At 43.4% G+C, this 19875-nt stretch overlaps 1 protein-coding gene across 4 annotated transcripts in view; it reads right to left on the reverse strand.

The window, feature by feature from the left end:
• The window catches only part of ADAM8 (ADAM metallopeptidase domain 8), a 168929-nt gene that overhangs the window by 85195 nt on the left and 63859 nt on the right, over positions 1-19875 (reverse strand). For all 4 annotated transcript variants that reach the window (XM_086921842.1, XM_086921844.1, XM_086921843.1 and 1 more), the window contains exons 7-11: positions 17398-17463; positions 15068-15136; positions 11050-11219; positions 7192-7273; positions 4650-4798 (exon numbers count right to left, since the gene is read on the reverse strand). In XM_086921842.1, coding sequence (XP_086777968.1) covers positions 4650-4798; positions 7192-7273; positions 11050-11219; positions 15068-15136; positions 17398-17463 — 536 coding nt within the window. The remainder of the gene's footprint in view (positions 1-4649; positions 4799-7191; positions 7274-11049; positions 11220-15067; positions 15137-17397; positions 17464-19875) is intronic.

Here is a 19875-nt window from a genome sequence, read left to right on the forward strand (position 1 = left end):
GGGCACAAAGAGGAGATGGGTTGGACAAAAGAATACAAGGCTCTATCTTTGCCAACCTGAGAATTACTGAAAACCCAGGTCCCCATGTCAATGTGAGGCTACCAATAGAACCTGAGCAGTCTTCCGTATAACATCCTCAGTACTTTGGAAAATAAGCCAATGGACGCAAAAGCAGACATCAGAACTTTTGGCCAGAGCACAGGCATCCTGTGGAGCAGCACCGAAAAGCATCGCATTCTGGTTGAATTCAAATATATCTGTCCAAGGAATAATGAACGTCTGGATGATTTGATGTATTATCATGGGGCAACTGAAACTCATTGATGATGAAGATGAAATACTCCTGCTCAATTTATCTTCATGCCCTTTCTCCCTTGCCGAGAGATAAAAGGTAAAGGCTCTACCTAGACAAAAGGCTACGCTGTAGAAATATATATATATATATATAAACACACACCTACACATACATACAAGGAAACAAACTTAAACCCTGATCTTGGAATTTTCCATCCAGAGGAGCCAAGACATTTGTAAAGAACCTAGGGGACAAGGAGAATCTAAATATATTAACTCTAAATTGAAAATGCCTCCCCTAAACACAGACACATAATCTTTTCTGAAACTGCATGCATAGGAATCTGTAGATATGAATCTAGCAGATGTAAAGAGGCAAGGTAGTCCCCTTCACATATCAAAGGAAACCTCTTGCAGGATCTACGCATGAGATAAGTATTCAGTTTCTTGAGATCTAGGGCTTTGTCTGTATTCTCCTGAAGGCTTTTGCACCACAAAATGATAGGAATAGCATCTATTTCCACACTCTTTCACAGGTCTTCTGCAGCAAGTCCTGATTTCCCTGTGAAATTGCTGCGCTTTTTTGAGGATTCTGAGGATCAGTACTTACTGTGAAAATATCTTCTGGTGTTTCTTGAAATTCTATCCTGTATCCTTCTTGAATTATGCTAACATCTCAAGATTCTGAGATTGACATTTTCCCTTAGTTGAAAGTGGGCTGTGATGATTCTGATGGCTGCGACTGGGATTTTTCTTAGGAATGTGCACCCCAGCCACACACACCCTGCCACTAAAGGGTTGAAAAGATCCTCTAGTTTCTCTTTGGGATCCTACACCTGTTCTGTTTGGGAACCAACAATTTTTATCAGTCGGGCATACTGGATTCATCAACTTCCTATCCTCAGCAGATGTTTTAATCTTGTCCTCCAGGTCAGTGCCAAATAACTTAACTCCAATAAAAGGAAAGTGACTTGGCATAGACATTTGAGCTGCACATCCATTTGTGTCTTCTTGCTGATATAGCTGAAGCAGAGGCTAAAGTGCCTAAAACATCAAAGGAAATGTCCAAAGGGAACCTACCTTGTTCCTTTGCCAAAAGTCTTTAGTACAATCCAAACTTATCTGAATATCCTCTTCTAAGGCCTTAAAATCTTGTAATTAAGACTGGACAGTGTAAGATATGACGTTGCATTTTCCATTAAACAAGATCCTCTGGCAGCTGTGCCCTTTCCTTAGGGAGACACTCTATCGTGCTCTACCCGTGACAGCTCGCCACTAAGACAGAATTCTTTTAAAATAAAATATCAAAAGCCATTCTGGCTACTTCTAGACGTATCCTCTTACCAAATTTAAAAAGAAGGTTCACTGGCTACAGTATTTATTTATTTTTAAAAAAGCGTCTCAAACAAGCATTTAGAATAAATAAATAAATAAATAAAACAAAGAACTAGCTATCAATGCAGGAGACATGATCTTGTCAGAGACAAAAGAAAACCAAAGTTGGAAGGGGGGCTGACCCTCATTTGTATAAATGTATTGGGGATGAGTTTCTGATGGACCATTGCCTAAATCTGCAGACATTTTTTTTTTTTTATTGAAGTGAACATGGTCTATGCCTGAGAAAGAAGTTTCATAAGTAAGGACTCAGACGAGGAAGACAAATGAGGAGGCAATGACTGGCTCAAACAACTAACAGCCCTCAATTGCACCCCACATGTTGTAAGTACCACTAGATCACTAGGCCTAATCCTGGACAAATGCCTAAATATGCAAACTCACATCAGTGCAACAACAAGAGGAGCCAATCTCCAACTATTGACATTAAGGAAAATCAAACAGTTCCTGTCGCCGACTGGTCTGAAACAAGCTGTGCAATCCCTAGTTATCTCCTGTTTAGATTACGTAATTGCGACCGAGGGAGGGCTACCCAAAGCTAAACTGGCCCCTTTAAGGGCCACTCTGAACTCTGCTGCAAGACTCATCACAGGCTCAAGAAAGCATGACCACATCTCACCAGACACAATACAACTCAACTGGCTCTCCATTGATACAACGATTGGGTATAAGATAGCCAGCTTGATGAATAAGCGTTCCATCATAACAAGCCCATTTACTTGGCAAATAAACTTGAACTATCGGGTGGGAATCACACACTAAGAAGTTCACCCACTCTACTGCTGAAACCACCAAAGTTCAAAAAGAAGCGAACCTACAGCCGTGCCTTCTCATGTCTTGCTCCGAGAATTTGAAATGCTCTCCCACCAGAAATCAAAATGAACCAGTCAACCTATTCATTTAAAAAAATAAGTCAGAGGTTTGCTCCTGAATAGCTACAAGTGACAATAGGACTGTAGCCTTAAAAAGAAATGTTATTGACCGTACAACCCTGCCTCCCCTTGTCTACTATGCAATCTTCATATTGTTAACTGTTTACATGTCGACTTTGTCTCCAATGTGCTACTGCATAAGCTTAGCTATCTATTATTTTCTCCTGTGGCAGTCTAATCAGCTGGCTTCATTTGTAGAGCGCTATGATACCCTGCTGAGTCTTGTTCACGCTCTATAAAACTTTTAAAAATTAATAAAATAAATGACAACGTATGGTTTGGAGCACCCTGGGCAGCATTCTTCTCCTCCCTCAGTGCCATGAATACATAAGTGGAAGGAAGGAGATAAACGAAAACCAACCCATTAAACTTTGTTCTGTATTCAAACCTGGCAAAACTATAACTATTGCAATGATTTCCGGGATGAGCTGGGAGTGGTGGAGGACAAAATGGAAAGAGTTGGGTGTGAACGTAGTGTTGAGACAGCAGGTGGTGGCGAGAGCAAGAAAAACACATGCACTCCCATAGAGTGCTAAAACAAAAAGAACAATGTTGTTCTCTGATGTGAGCTGTGGAAGGATATAAGCCATCCAATCCAAAGGATAGTAAAGAAGCTATGCTCCCAGGGGGGATTATACACAAGAAGAGGAAGGAAAGCTATTGAACAAAAAGCAGAGAAATGCAGTTGACAAGAATGTCAGCAAATGATTAGCAATGGGCTGACACAAAACACACTGTAAGTGTTGGCATTATACTCAAACGTTTAGCTGTCTATAGGTGATACATAAATAGGTCAAAGTACTGCCACATATTTCATAGCTGTTTGTAATACAGAGCCTGCCATAAAGCTCAAAATGTTTTGGGTAAAGGTTGCATGCACAAGAAGGTGATGTATTTGAGAAATGTGGAGAAGGGCGGTACCAGCAAAATGATTCACTAAATAAAACTTCAGAACTTTAAATTAGAGTATTTTCTCTTTTAAATTGTAAATGTTTCTGATTTATGCTTGATACTTGGAAAACGACTTCAGCTGAAATAAAGTTAAACCTTGTTGCCTTAAACTGTGCTTTGACAAGCCACACACACAAAATGTACTTATAGATAAAAACCTTCCCACATCACCTCATATTGATGAAAACTCCCCCAGCATTTTAAACTCACTCTTTCACCTTGTGAAAGGAACCACTTTCTAGAGCATGCATATTTTAGGGGACACAACTTCACTTGCTTGCAGCCTTAGAAAAGCCTACTCGCATCACACAGTCACTAAGAAATCATATTAGTGGTACACATTCCCTGTCATGAAGTATAATCATTACTCTGAGGCAGGGAGGCATTCCATGGGTGGAGTGTTGGTGCGCCCACGCATCCACCCATTGATTTTGGGGCATTCCCATTGATTTTGGGGCATTCACAGATTTACCATTAGTGGTAGACCTGGGAATGCGTCAAAATGGAGGAGAAATATCTTTATCCCTCCTTGTTTTTTCTTCTTTGTACATGTGCTGCATTCTGCAGCACACGTAGTAAGAGGGAAATGCCTCTATGGATTGATGTTGTGCATGAAGGCCTTCCTGTACTAAAACAATCCTGCAGACAATGCAACAAGACGCAAAAGTGCCTGCATTGGCCTTAGGCAGCCAAAAGTGAGGTAGCGCTAGCAAAGGACAGAAATGCGGTGAATAATGTTAAATGCGGTGCATTCCTGAACTTTCCCTTTCACGCAGCTCTGCTGCATGTAAGATTGATAAATATGCACCTGATTAACACCGCCCCAAATTCCTTAGCATCAACTCATCTCCTTAGAAACAAGATATTGTTTTTACCAAAAACGAATTTTCAGAGAAATCTCAGTCTCAACACACATACACATTCATAGAAATGATTTTCCCTCCAGTGCTCACTCACAGTCAATCATGCTCACTCTCATGCATCTTTGGAACTGCGCCGTCCACTGATCTCTGTAAGATAGTGGTTTCATTGGCCGGTGGATGGTCTGGCAGCAATACCCTGGCAGGATCTCCTTACCCCACACTCTGAGCCATGACACAGCCCCCATTTGACCTGGGCATGGCACAGTCACAGTTGGGCACATCTTCGTCGTGGGACATGCCCAGGTTGTGTCCCATCTCGTGAGCCATGGTAGATGCTGCTCCAATGGGGCTCTCGTTGTGATCCTGGGGAAAGAGGTACAGAGATTGTCAGTCACTTCTTTATACTGGCCCAGGAAGACATTTCCTCTATTCATGAACATTGCCTGCCATTTTTGGGGGGAAAATGGGACTTTTGTTTTTAAAAATATCACAGTTAAGTAAGAGCCCATTATATGGAGGCCAAAACTTTGTGGAGGTCAAGCAGGCCATATTCTATCTTGATCCTCGAAAAAGAATAGCTTTTTCCTACTATTAACAAGAGAAATATATTTTTTGTAATCATCAGGGCAATCAATTTTCTGTTGAGATCAAAGAAAAGACTTTGCTTTTTCTTGGTATTATATTTAAAGGAACGCTACTTTGCAGAGCATTCAATATACAATTAAAGCCATCGATATAGTTCGAGAGTGGCAGAAAAGTGGTGGCACTGAGGCAACTCTTTTAGTGACCTTATATAATATCCCTTCACCCTGTATTCCCCATTTCAGATGTTAAACCTCTGAATCTCCAAGTAAAGGCATGATATCGGTATTATCAGTGTGTAGTATTACTGTGGCATATTACTTGTCGTACATTTAATCAGGCTCTAAGAGGCAAACAAACCTAACTTTATTTCCCAAGCACCATGCCTGGAAAGGAAATATGAAAGGCCTGCTTTCTGCTAAGATTTGCTGTGAAAATGTGGCCTTTGGAGATGCATTGAATGAGGGGCACTGCTACTTTTCTCAAAGAACTTAAAGCACAATGCAGCCTTCTCCCTGTCTTTTTTGCCACAGAAGAACCTCTTGGATAGATTTACACAGGCACTGACATTTTAGATACTTCACAGCCTTTGTCTTACCCAAAGGATCAGGGAAAGAATTGTCAACCTGCAACCGGCTGGTATGAGATGGCCAGGGAACTATTGTCGTAAATCACCAGTTTGGTGGTACCTACCTGCCCGGGTACCCCCCCTCGCTCCATCACTATCATCTCTTCTGGATATCATACACGAAACAGGCACTCAGACCATAGTGGCTTCTTTTTAGTTGTTCTGTTTAAGGGAGGAGCAGGGGGTTTGGAGTTGAACAAGTTGGGATGTATGTCGTTACTACGCATGCTTTTACAACACCTTTACCACGCAGGTTTTACAACGCAAGTCGTTACAACGACTTGCGCTGGGGGGCGCTGGATAGTGAATAGTTTAATTTACTATTCCAACTCCAGTCCCCGTGGATAGTAGCGAAGGTTTTGGATAGTAAATTAAACTATTCCCTATCCTACAGCGCCCCCCCAGCGCAAGTCGTTGTAACGACTTGCGTTGTAAAAGTTGCGTGGTAAAGGTACTGCGTGGTAAAAGTTGCGTTGTAAATGCTGTTCCCCAACAAGTTGAATGCCTTAAATTGTTATCCTGATATATGTATGTAATGTTTCACTATACAGACCTGAGTAGAAAAGTATAACAAAATGATTATATCTGATATTATGCGTATGTAATAGAAGAATGGAAATATCGCACTGGACACTTGTTAAACTTAATTTATATTCAAAGCAAAAACTGTATCGTACATATAAACAACCTGAAAATGAATAAAATATGTGTTTACAAAAAACAAAGATGGCCAGGGAACTATCAAGTGTGCTGAGATTCGAATCTAAAGTTAAGGATCTCCATTGTATGAAAGAGCTGTCTGCGAGGCAGCATATTCCAGCCACACTGAAGTAATCCCCTTGGCACAGATTTGATTGATCCTAGATTCGTCTATATCTGAAGACTTCTAGATGGTGTGTCTAGAAGTTTACAGAGTCAAAAGGCCAGCCATCTGTCCGGATATCTGTAGAGGTCCAACACCAGCTTTGTCACGAGATCCATAAAGTATCACAACCAGCTCTACTTTAGAGATCTGTAGAGATCAAAAACAGCTTCTGTGTGGAGATCTGTAGACGTACCAGATCGGCTCACTGTCTGTGGCGTCCAAGTCCAGCCCTTTAGCTCTAGGTTTGTAGGGCTGTAAGGCCATCCATCTATATGGAGGTCTATAGAGGTTCAATGCTAATGTCTGCCAGGAGTTTTATTATTTTGTTTCACAAACAAATCTGTTAGGTGGTTTGTGGAGCCCAAACCCAGCCTCTGCATCTATCTCCTGAACACTGCCCATAGATATGTAGAATCCAAGCCTGGTCTGTAGATCTGTAGACTGGTCTCCGAGAGGAGAGATGCAATGGTCAAGTGCCCGACTCTGACTTCAGAGAGAGCTAGAGGCCAATGAAATGCTGCCTGGAAATCTGAAGATGCCCCTTACCAGACTGTCTGGGGATCTTCATCTGGGGATCTTCAAAGGTTCAATACCCTCCCTTGGCTTTGAGGTCTGTTCTGAACATATTTTAGCACATTGACTCTGCACCCAAATAGCAAGCACTGCCTTCAAAGCTCTCACCTGGTTCACAGCTCCGGAATCTCCAGTGCACATTGCTAACTTTGTTGCTAGCCCAACCGTTGAGCCAGAAAAATTCACTCCTCTAGGGAAAACAGAAACACAGAATGCATTAAACACCCTTGTCCAAACAAAATCATTATTTAACTTGTCTTTAGGCCGCCTGGAAAACAGACTGATAATTAGGTGCCAAACTAGGTAATGCACTGACAGATGGGCTGGTGCTGTTGTGCTTCACAATGGGAAGAAGGAGTGGCCTAGGGCAACATGTGTGGACTAGAGCAGGAGAATCAATATCTGGAGATGGGACCTGGGTTAGATACCATAGCCTAGGACAGAGGGTGCTAAGCCAAGGACAGGAGGCGGGCCAAGGACAGAAGATTGTGCTTAACGAAATGGATAGGATAGGACAGAAGGAGGCAGGTTCTAGGGCAGGGGGTATAAGGCTTATAGAAGGACATTGGGCCTTAGGAGGAATACGTTGGATATTGGATAAGAAGCAGGGCCGAAAAAAGATTTTGTTCTTAAGGACAGGAGATGTTATGTTATGTTATGTTATGTTATGTTCTGTTATGTTATGTTATGTTATAAAGTTTTTGTATAGCGCCTATCACCGCCGGTCTCTAAGCGCTTAAACAGAAAGAACATAACATACTGTCACCCCGAAACCCTCTGCCATCTCTGATTAGGCCGGAAGTATTGCCTTTTTAAATAGGTACGTCTTCAGTTTCTTCCTGAAGGAAAGTAGCTGTGAATCTTCCTTCAGACTGGCCGGTAGCTCATTCCAAAGTTGCGGAAGAATCACCGAGAAGGCTCTGCCTCCTTTAGTTTTTAGTTTAAATCTGGGTTGAGTCAGATTGGAGTCCTGACCTGAGCGCAAAGTTCTGCCGGGAACATACCTCCTCAGGCGCTGCTTAATGTACTCTGGGGCTTTACCAAAGAGTGCCTTATGGGCCACACAGAGACATTTGAACTGAACCCTGAGCTTCACAGGCAGCCAGTGCAGCTTCCAAAGGAGTGGGGTTGCATGTGAATTTCTCGGTAGAGAAAAAATCAGTCTAGCTGCGTCGTTCTGCACGACCTGCAGCTTCCTCAGCAACTTCTGTGGCAAGCCAAGATACAGAGCGTTGCCATAGTCTAGCCTCGAGATGACTGTAGCAGAGACGATGGCTTGTAGGATGGAGGCTGAAAGAATAGAGGTCAGCCTGCGTAATTGCCTCAACACCCAACATGGTGTCAATGCCGGAGATGTCTCCCAGGGCAGAAGGTGAGAGGTCAGTCATGTGGAGTAGAGGTGGGTTAGTGTAAGACGCATGGTGTAGGACAGAAAGCATGGTCTAGAAGAGTTGTGAAGAACAACAGGTGTGGTCTAATGTATGTGTTTGGACTAGGGCGGGAGCATAACCAATGCTAGAAGGTGAGTCTGGTGCAGGAGATATGATCTAAGGCAACAAGACAGTTGGATGAATGAAAAAGGTTCAGGAGCTGCGGGGCTCATGTAGGAGGTGTGATCAAGGTAAAGAAGCATTGCTTACGGCATGAAGAGAGGCCGTGGGCAGAAGGTGGAATTTCAGGTAAGAGTCTGGCCCTTGGGAAGGACACGTTCCCAAAGGCATAAGGTAATAGGAAGGCCAAGAACAGAAGAAGAAGGTGAAAAAGAAGAAAAATGGAGGAAAAGAAGAAAAAAAACAATTAAAAAACTGTTCTTTTGTGTCTAACGGGATAGAATGTAGCAGCTAAATAGCTAAATAAAAGCCTGTAAATGACTATGTCTCTTTGTGAGGCACATAGACATCATCTGGTTGTCTCAGTATCTGCTTGGTTTATCTCAGAAGGGATCAGAGTGACTGATAACATCATCTGCTGCCGTGTCTGAAGGATGTATTCGTTGGCTGGAGGTGCATCTGACCCTCTCTTCTCTGTGAATTTATTGAACAAATGTTCTCAATGCTCAATTGGACTGATTGCTTGTCAGTTACTAGTTTGCCTCAATGGTATAAGTGAGGCAGTAGCTCAAATTGTGAGTTTGTTGTTATTAGTTCTTAGTTTATAAGAAGCAGTCAGGATTCAGCTAGGATTTGTGAAGAAAGTTGCCTTCGGTCAGTGAATGGTTGGAGCAGAGAGTCAACTGAATGGGAGAGCAGCCCTTTTTGCCTTCCATGGATCAGCATCAATTAGGATGCTGTTTTTTTCTTTTTTGGTACCGGTTTTACAGTCTGGTATAGCTCAGCCTTTTTTATTGTTACAAGTCTGAGCCCTTCCTGGACAACGTCCAGAACCTGGGGGAGATGTGCTAAGGACTTACTGGTGGGCTTGGGATATCCTGGTGACCACCTGAGGCCTTATTACAATAGATGCCCTGGGGGTGCAACGGGCGTTTGCGTTCGCTTTGCGCGCCCTTGGGGCACTTTCGTATTACAGAAGGGGGCGCAGACACTTGTCTGTTCTCTTCAATAATACCAACAGCGCTGGAGCACTTAAAGCGCCAGCGCTACCTTCAGGGGCAATCCCTCATTTGCATAGGGGCGTGCCCTACGCAAATGATGGAATTCCTTTGCCTCTGCATCCACGCCATATTACAGACGCAGGCGCAAGGGCAAAGAAGCTCTCATGGGGCGCACTCACAGTGCCACCCTGAGAGCAGCCCTCTGGAGGGGAGAAAGGGGGGCCTATGGACCTCCGGACATTCTCTTGCAGGCAAATCCCCTTTAAAAGTACAAGCTGGTTGCCGCCTGCACTGTGAAAACACAGAGCAGTTGCCAGCAGCCGCTTTGTGTTTTCACATGAATTCGCTGCCCTGGGGGCAGCGCGAGTTCGCGGCTGCCCTGTGGGCAGTGCATGCATCGTAATAGGGCACATTGTCATTGTTTGCACCTGGAGCAAACAATGACACTGCGTAATATTGCCCCTGGTCAGGTGTGTAACTGTTTTGGCCTCTTTATATGTGCTCGTTTAACCTATCCCAGGAGAGTTGCTGTTCTTTTCTGAGGTGGTCAAATGGTGAGAAAGGCTGTCTATTTTCATTTATCTTTTTCAGAGACTCTGGTAAGAGGTCGTCACTTTAGTGGTGCAAGGAATAAGGTGTGCACATAGTTTGGTTCATGCTGATCCCAATTTTGTTCGGTGGAGGGTTGCTCGTTTACAATAATTAGGTGTTGTACCTGGAATCCTGAGAATAGAATGGTTGTTTCAGGGGAACAGCTGAGTTCCCCTGCTGGCTTACATTCCAGGCCTGCAGCATAGCGGTGTCTCCCTATTAATTGCTGTCTGCATGTTCTCAGTAGAGACATGTCAATGACCCATGCTCACATTTAGTAAGAGCACATTTTATAACCAGCATCTAGGACTCAGAACTCCTTCGAGAGAAAAGGAAGACAAGGCTGATCTAGTGAGAGGACACACTTGGAAAGGTACCATCTCTGTGAGGTGTGTGTGTGTGTGCGAGTGGTGTCTGTGTGTGTGTGTGTGTGTTTGTGTGTGTGTATGTTTGTGCACTTTCAGAGAACACCTACTGAGTGAGTAAGAAGACGTATATGGTGCGGTGCAGTGAAATAGGTAGCAACTACCTCAACTAAAAAGGTGGTAGTTCAAAGGCTAGAAGAGGCGCTCTTTCAATTACTTTCTGAATTTCGGGTGATTTTACTCAGAAAACATATTTTGGGAGGTGAATTGTCAACAGTCTGGGTACCTCAACAGCCTGTAGAGTCAATGGCACAAAGCGCATGTCTCCTTTTTTTGGTATTGACCCAATTGTCTCTGATGTATACCCCACATATCCCCAATATCATAATGTAACCCTCTTCCTATTAGCCCAGTCATCCAGCATCACCCTTGTTGAACCCCCACAGGTTGGAAACTCACGTCACCAGTTGTGCATTGTCGTGCTTCTTCTTCTGCATTAGATACTTCTTGCGATAGGACAGAAAGTTGTCCAGGGTAGGGCCGGCATCGAAGCTGATCACAATCGGATCCTCTCTGGTCCAGACTTCAAGGCCAATCAGCGCCACGCGGAAGTTGAGGGCTCGGTATAGCTGAACAGAAAATAAACAGGTTGAGGCCACATGGTAAAGCACCCTAAACATGAAAGGAAGATGGGGTTGTAGGATGTTGATGTGAAGGCTTTGTTGGCCTCGACCTTATTGTATCTGTACATAAGGAAGATAAAAGCACCCAACATCAACACACCTACACAATGAGAAAGACAGACCAACAACTGCTGATTATGGCTCTTGTTGACTCCCTATGACAGATAAGGATACCTCTTTTAGGTTAGTATCTAATTAATTACTATAATAATTACATCTCTGAGGGATGAAGATGTTTCTACCACAATTTCGGTATTCGAACTGCAAGACGAAAATCGAAGACATTGCTACTACATTAACGGCTATACTTTTAACATTGTGGTAGTACATGCTTGCCGTGAGGGACCATAACTATGCCTCTACATTATTTTTATTATGCATACACATTCTTGCGTGTATTTACTGGGCTGCCAATCCTTCACATAATTTTCTGTTTCATTATGCCTATACCGACTAAATAGTTTTCCTTAGCGTAAAACGAGGCTCAAACAGAAATGCATTGCCGGATCTGTACAACCGGATATGTGCCACACCTGCATGCACTGCGTGAGCAATGGCCACCACACAACTCAACGAATAGTTTAGGGAGATCATTTGTACTTGTGCATAGATGGTGAAAATTGGTGAAAAAGGAGATCTGGGCATAAAAAGCGCCTCAAAATCGAAGCGCGTCCCAAAGTGGAAACGAGTGTAGAGACGAGCATGCTTATTTAGCAAGGATGCACTGTGCTGGTCTCTTGGTGTACTGTCAATTTGTGATTCAACTGAAGGCGCTCTGGGGCATATCACCAACAAGTAGCGATATTTATCGCTAAATAGGCTTAGCGACGATTTTTTTATCGCTGCCTATCGCTGGATATGTTAGCGGAGAAAACATGCTATTAGCAACGTTTTTCTCCATTGTGCTAAAATATCCAGCGATAGCGGCGAAATGCATGAATATCGCTGAGAATACAGCGATATTCACGCATTAGCGACAAAATGCTCTTAGCCATGTTATCCACCTCCCATTGGATAACATGGCTAAGAACTGGTCTGGGCAGGTGTTAGTATTTGGAGATATTCGCGCTTAGCGCGAATATTTCCAACGCTACGCCTGCCTTGCTAATAGGCGATAGCGACGTTAGCGACTTCTTTCAGTCGCTAACTGGTTGGGTACGACCACTTTGCATGTCATTAGCGATAAACATCGCTGACATGCAAAGCGGGCCCAAAACCGCTCGCTATCGCCTAAAAGCTGTCGCTAACATCAGTTGCCTCATAATTGCCTATCGCCCCCCTTGGTAATATGCCCCCCTGTGTTTTTCAATGTTCCATCAGCAGAGCACATGTTACTGCTGACGAGGAGATATACCCAATGTGCACCGCTACACACAGAGTGGAGGGTGTCTTCTGCCATTTCGGGGCAGATTATGGAAAGATCGGCTGTTGGTGGGACTTGCGATTGTACTAAGCAGCACAGGCATTTTCAGGAGTGGGACATTTTATCTCTCTATATATAAAATGTGTTCATTCCCCTATCTTTGGGATCCTTTCGGTCCCTTGGCATATATGGAGTCGTGTGTGTTTAGGCTTACATGTGGCATGCAAGGACACTATGTGCGGTATGAATGGTAGACACTTTGCAAGCAGCACAAGATGGCGGTTCCCTGCGAAGGGTAAGGTCTTCTAACTTCAATATCCTTGGCGAAGCATCCACAGCAACACCCTAGCAGTTTCACCCCTCTCTGGTGTTTGGATGAAAAAAAGTTCAGTTCAGAGCCCTGTCCGAACACTAAAGATCGAGCTGAACTGTTTTTAGTGTCTTGGCAAGTCAACTTCACCTACTTGACTAGGGGTGAGTGGCTGAAAAGTTAAGCGCTCCATCCATCATCTTGTTGTGTTTGCTATGTTCGCTCTATAGGCCAAGAGTATGCCCAGACGTGGGTCCCTTGCTCACTTTTCCACTGGATTCAAGCTAGCCTGGCTGATAAGGGGTGATACCCCGAAACCAGTTTAAGGATGCTTGTTTCTAGTCCAGGGTGGGCCTGGCCTGGCAGTTCGGGCTGGGCTGTTCGCATGTTGGAATTATAATTTTTTTTAAACATACATTCATGGCTGAAAATGTCTTTGTCATTCAATCCCATTTTACTTTAAAGATGTTGCTGGACAATACCCCTAAATCCCAGTTTCCCAGCTGCTACTCGAGACAGGTGGGTCCCATCCTATAGAAAGTATAGTTCAAATTTGGGAGGTGGTTTTTGGCAGTAAAATATTTTGTGTTTTCTGAAACTTTGGTAGTTTTTTAGCTGGTAGGGCTAGTGCTAATTGAATTGTACTCTCTTGCTACTATAGTCACTGGATAAGTTGAGCATAGAAAAGGTGTACCATGCATGATAAACAACATAGTATTCTGTCTCGCACCTTTGGTTTCATGCGACTCCGTTGAAAAGCCTTTTCCACAGATGTCCATTTGAGGTCTAAAAACAACTTAGGGTCATATGGCAGTCATAGAAGGTGCTAGAACATTCTAGTTTTTTTTTGGTCATCAGTTGACCTAGATATTCTATGTGTAAATAACTCCCCCTTCTTAAGACAGAGCTCGTCGTAGCTATTGAATTGTATTGTTTGTGTATCTAGAGTGCCATTCGGAATTCCAGGTCATGCAGTAAGACCTGATGTTTCGATGTAGCTCTTTGTGGAGAGTTAAGTGCACAAAGGTAGTAACTTGGTTATCCAATTGAAGTGCAATAATACCAGAGGCCCTTGGACACCATCGGGTACACAGCAGCAGCCATCTCAGAGATGCTATCCACTGCTGACCACTGAGGCCTTTTTTCAAATTCCAGTAAAAAAGCCCCAGAGGGAGCTAAATGGAATGAATATTCCACATCCAATCTTCCTGCTTGAAACAGGGCTCTCCCACCTCATCCCATAAGAATATGCCATTTCAAGGTTCATCACTTCTAGGCCTACACACCAAAACTTTAACTTTCCAGAGACATAACCTCCAGGAGGCGGCATGACTGTGTCTACAGGATATACCAGCTATTCCCTCTGTCAATATTAACGATTTTTTTTTTACATGAAATCAAACATTGTCAATTCTGAACATTTGGCCTCCTTCCATTTCATTATGTCTTTGAGCCTCTCTTGGCTCTGCAGTCCATAATGTATCTTAAGATAGGCTCCTCACATATATTCTGCGGTACACCCATCTGAGAAAAATTGCAGACTCTTCATCAACGAGTGCTCGTAGTGGGAGTACACCATGGTCGGTGGCAAGCCACTCACTTAACGAGTACTACAATAACATAACGTGTATTTGTAAACACACGTTCACCCGTAGGCATCCTGGCACTGAATAACAGAGGTTTATTGTTACCAAACTCAAAGGTATTCATTTTATCGACCTCAGATGAGTGGACCCCCGGGACTTGAACCTGTGACCATGAGCTGCCACCATCCTTTGCCTGCAGCAGTGTGGGTGTGCAGTAGGCATACATATGTCTAGACAGGGACCATCCATGACTGCCTTCAGCAATGAAGAGAAGGGATTTCCATCACTCCATTCATCAATACCATCCATCATGCCTTGCGCCACAAAGAAGAAAGGATACTTCCGTTTTCAAGATAGTTGTGGTTATCAAAATCGTAAACATGAAGGATAAAGAATCCAGTGATAGATTTCATACAGTCATGGAAATAAATACAATACAGTGGCATGCATGGCAAAAAGTATGTAACTCCACTCCTCTGGGGGATGCTACAACGTTTGTGGTGTTACTGCTGTTAAACATGCTCATGCACCTTACCCGGTCAACGTGGTTCACAATTTCCTGCATGCGGTTCCGAATCGTGATTAGATCCCTGTATCTTCTGTACTGTACAAACAAGAACAAATGTGATTTCAGTGACACTTAAGAGTTTTGCTCATAAAATTCTTTGTTGAAAGAATGCGGCATCAAGGGAGGCCAAACTATGCAGACAGAATGACTAAGAGGAAAACAAGAGTGGGGTCAGGGTGAGCTGGAGTAGAAAAAAGAGGAGAAGAAAGGAAACTGTGGAAGAGTCATGGAAATAGAAGAGAGACACAACTATAGGTAATTGAGACATGAGAAAAGAGCACAAAGGGCATAAAGACATGAAGAGAAATAGAGTAACTGAGAGCAAGAGATAAACAGAGAGCGTAATTGACAGAGAGACCGCGATAAGAGAGATGGGAGACATAGAGAGGAGGGAGCTTCAGAAAGATACAGAGAAACAGACAGATGGGAGCGTGAAGCAGAGAAGGGACAGTGGGTTGGAGGAACGAGAGTGAGAAAGGGAGAAAGAGAGAGAAAGGCAGAGAAAGACAGAGAGAGGCGTGCACGGAGAGATATAATAAAACAAAGACAGATGATATAGAGAATCACCAAATACAGTTTCCAGAGATCAAGTTGAGAGGCGGAGACTTAAGTCAAATAAGTAAATCCAGAGTGATTTTAGAGATGTTGGGGAGTCCTACGGGTGTGTTTTTAGAGATGTTTGGGTCCTAGGGGGAGCAGACATATTTCAAGTCCCCCGAATCAGAATATTTTGAATTAACACATGGAAGAAATAGAAAGTTTCAACATTGTAAGGAGGATTATATGTGAACTTTATGCATTACATTAACCTACTATATGTTGTCAACCTTTCTCCCGCTGTTCTCAGATATGAAACACACTTCGTATTCTGATGACCCACACCGGCTTTCCACTGCTAAAAACCTTGTTTAAGTCTTTCTTCTTCAAGGGTTGTCCATTGCCATTTCATCTATTCAAAATGGACCCTCCTCTTGTATAATCAGATCCAGATAAAACAGCCTTGTGGGCAAGTTTCAATCTGGTTTCAGGCCAGACAGCAGTATGGCCTGAAAGCAGTATATTATCTGCGAAAATATTTGTGATCGATGATATCCTCCACACATAATGTGAAAACACCTCTGTCTTCTCATCTTAGGGATATTGTAGACCAGCAAATTCTGCTGGGCACTCTCAAATAACAGAACGAGGACAGAAATGGCGCCTTTCGTACCTCTGAAAGTGATCTTACCTACCGAAATACTGTATTTTTTCTGCTATCCTGCCCCCATCGTGTGCAGTGTGCCACATAGTTCTCCTCTATCTTACGCAATAAGACCACACTCAGATATATCACAAATTGGACTCCCCTGAATCCATATTGAACATTAAGTCTTCATTATATTCCATACACAAATAAATGGTACAACAACACCTCCCAACCAGAGGTGAAAGCTGCAGCTAATAAAAAAACAGCCATGCCCTGCTGGCTGCACGAGACAAATGAAGCCATTGTTCGTAGGGCAAATATACAACAACTTAAAAAGAGTTTACTGTAAAAGCAGTACTACCTCTTGCCTGATAATTGCAGGCAGACAGGAGGGAATACTACCTCTACTGATTAAATATGAGACCTACAACTCACAAGAAAACACTGCCACCCCTGGCCGGATGTGCAAACTGCAGCTGAAATGGAGTACTGCATCAGTCTGTCCTGATGATACTGTCTACAACAGAGCACTACCACTGGAAGGAAATTCTGCTCACACTGTCCAGTACACAGACCTACTGAGTAGAATGATAATCCAATTCACATGGGATAGATTCTGAATGAATAAGTTAATAAAGGACTTTTTTCTATACACAAACAAATACCCGAAGGCGTCAAGGCGCTGCAAACAGTTTCACTATCTGATAGGATAGGAGTCTTCACAGATCAATTTTTACAAGGCAAAAATAATACTGCCATAAAAATGGTTCATAACTACCTTATGAACCATTTTTATGGCAGTATTTCAAGATTTGTTTTTTCTCTAACCATGAAGACATTTTCTCAGAGCAGTAGACTCTCTGTGGCGATGGAACTCTGTAGATATGCAGGATACAGTGACAGCTGACCAATGAAAGGAAAGCCCTTAAAGGGTGAAGCATTACTTTGCAGGAAGGGCCTCCTCCCAGTTACTGGCAAACACCACCAAAGACTTCCTGAATGTTGCCAAACTGATCTCTTACTTGGAATTAGTGCGGGCAACTATATGCCTCTACCGGTAAGCTAGGATGTGTATCTTGACTTTTTAGAGTGTAGAATAGGAATTGCTCACCTCAGCATTGTCCACCACCAGAAAGAGCTCCACAAATCTGGTTCCCCTCAGCAGTGGGGAAGATCTCTGTAGGGAGGAAAGACCATGTGAGTCGTATTTTAGTACATGTGTCTGCAACATATAGATCGCCAAGAAAGAAAAATTTAATAAATGTTCATAAAAGCAGATAAAATTACAAACTCTGTTATCCGGTCACATAGATAACTCCCTTCCTATACATGCACAAGGTCACTCTAACCTACACCTGAACATGTAGGAGTCTCACACCTACACCTGACGAAGCAAGAGCTCCATATTCTACACCTGAACACGTAAGCTTGGGATCAAGCTTCATCAAATCATTGGTGGAGCCCAGGTTATATGAGTAGCTCCTTAAAGGCCAAATGCATTGCATGACCCTCAGAAAACCTTAACCCAAGGCATGATGGCCTATTCAAAAAGCAGTCCCTATAATGGAAAAATCGAGTCCCCCTACATTGGCAGCCGCAACAATTCTCTTCATGTTGGGGCCAGCCAAATAGAGTGTGAGCTCCCAGAGGACTTGAGGGAGCTTTTCACTCCCAGGGGAGCGAGGCGGCCAATGGAAGAAAAAGCCCCCTCGCCTAATGAGAACCCCCTATTGTTTTAAGTTGCATGACAGCGGTTCTCCCTAGGGAATCATGCATTCCAACTGTCAAGATAGCTATAAATTGTTAACCTTACTGTCTCAAAACCTACTGAATGGTTTTACTCCAATTCACAAAAAGTACACTTTCTGGGAAAAGACCTAGCTTCCTGCCAAATTTGGTGTAATTCCATTCAGTCGATTTGGCTGTAGCACTGTTCAAACATCTCTATGGAAATTGCATGGGGAAATTTGGTTTTTGCCCCTCCCTCTTTTTCTCTGCCCCCCTCTTGACAGATCACCCCAACTTTGTAGGACAGGGCCGAAGTGGATGAACGTTTTTGGGGAAAGTTGTCTGATGATTCCTCAAACAGTGCCAAACCAAAAAATCTATTTCCTCTGGCAGCTCGTTTCTAACTATAACTACACAGTGGTGACCGCCATTGTGCAATACATACAGGAATGTGGCACAACGTTCATGTCATATTATAACACATTTTTCCTGGTATGCTTGTTTGTCTCTGCACCTATGGACCCTTTTATACAAGATGAAATTCTCTGCTCTGGAGTGAATTCTCCAAACAGCGACATGGAACAAAATAATTGTATGAGCAGTGGTATATCCATCTTACATAGGTGCCGGTCTGACTGAAATAAGAAGGGATGATTGTTGCATATTGTTATCTTTTAGTTCCCTGCTGCTTGGCTTGTGTGTATGTGATGTAATAGAATGTTCGTGAGTGCCTGGTTTGTATGAGTGCCAGATGGAATGAGTGGGGGTGAGCAGCAGGATGCTGTTCCCGGTGGGGCATACTTACTATCTTACTTGTAACTGTAACTGAGTCTGAATAAACCTGTTCTTATAATCTACACTACTGGCTACTTGACTTATTACCTACAAGGGCCTTACTTTGTTTACAAGTGTGACAATGATTGAGAAAAAGAACCACGTGTGAGGAACTACAAAACTGCACAAGAAACCAAGAGAAGCTAGTTGGAGTCTGAAGAGAAGCCTAAGCAGCGCCCTGGAGGCCACACTGGTGTCTATGACAACAGACAGCCTACAGAATTTAAGTGTTGGGCTTTTAAACTTAATGGTTTGAAATCTGACAGCCTGCAGCCTTGGACATTTCCATAAGACCTTGGTGCCAACAATATTGGAGTTGGCGTGTTCAGGATCTCTGCTTTTTGGCTAATCATGCCTGTGGGGATTACAGTGTAACATCAGAGGTTTGCGTAGATTTGGTGGTGTTTAACTCTCCAAGGTGGTGGTGCACTTATTTGCAAAGGGATTTACATTGTGATGGCACTGTCTGCTGTAGTGATCCTAGCCACGATCGGGCAAAATCGTCAAGGTGAGATGTGATTTGTTAAAACATTTGTAGTGATGCTGTGCACTATGTGCGAGTGATTTTGGATGGTGCTCGGGGGCACTGATCGAGTCCCAGTGTGGAAATAGTCTAAAGGCCCTCTGGGGGTAATTTGGAGCCCCGGCGTATGCAAGGGCATTTGCAAACTGAATGTGTACCTTCAAAAATTTGAAGGACACAGTCGCAGGTCCTTTAACAGCAACATCGCAGATGCGAGATTCTGCTGTGATGTGTGTGTAGCTGTTCTGAAAGCAGGTCTGTGGGCATAATCCAGCTGCAAGATCTTGCTGCAACGTGTGTACTGCCATTTGGAAAGCAGCACTGTTGGTGCAATCCGGCTGCGACGTCAGTACGTTCCCCTGTCCAAAGCACATTGGTTACTGAGGCCACGCATGACTTTCCTGGCATGGTGATTATAGCACCATATCCTAGCGACACTGTTCATGCTGGCCTAATGATCCGGTGTCAGTGGCAGATGATAGCATGCATGTTCTGAGGGATCGT

Source organism: Lissotriton vulgaris, chromosome 5 (assembly GCF_964263255.1).
Source record: "Lissotriton vulgaris chromosome 5, aLisVul1.2, whole genome shotgun sequence".
Classification (NCBI taxonomy): Eukaryota; Metazoa; Chordata; class Amphibia; order Caudata; family Salamandridae; genus Lissotriton; species Lissotriton vulgaris.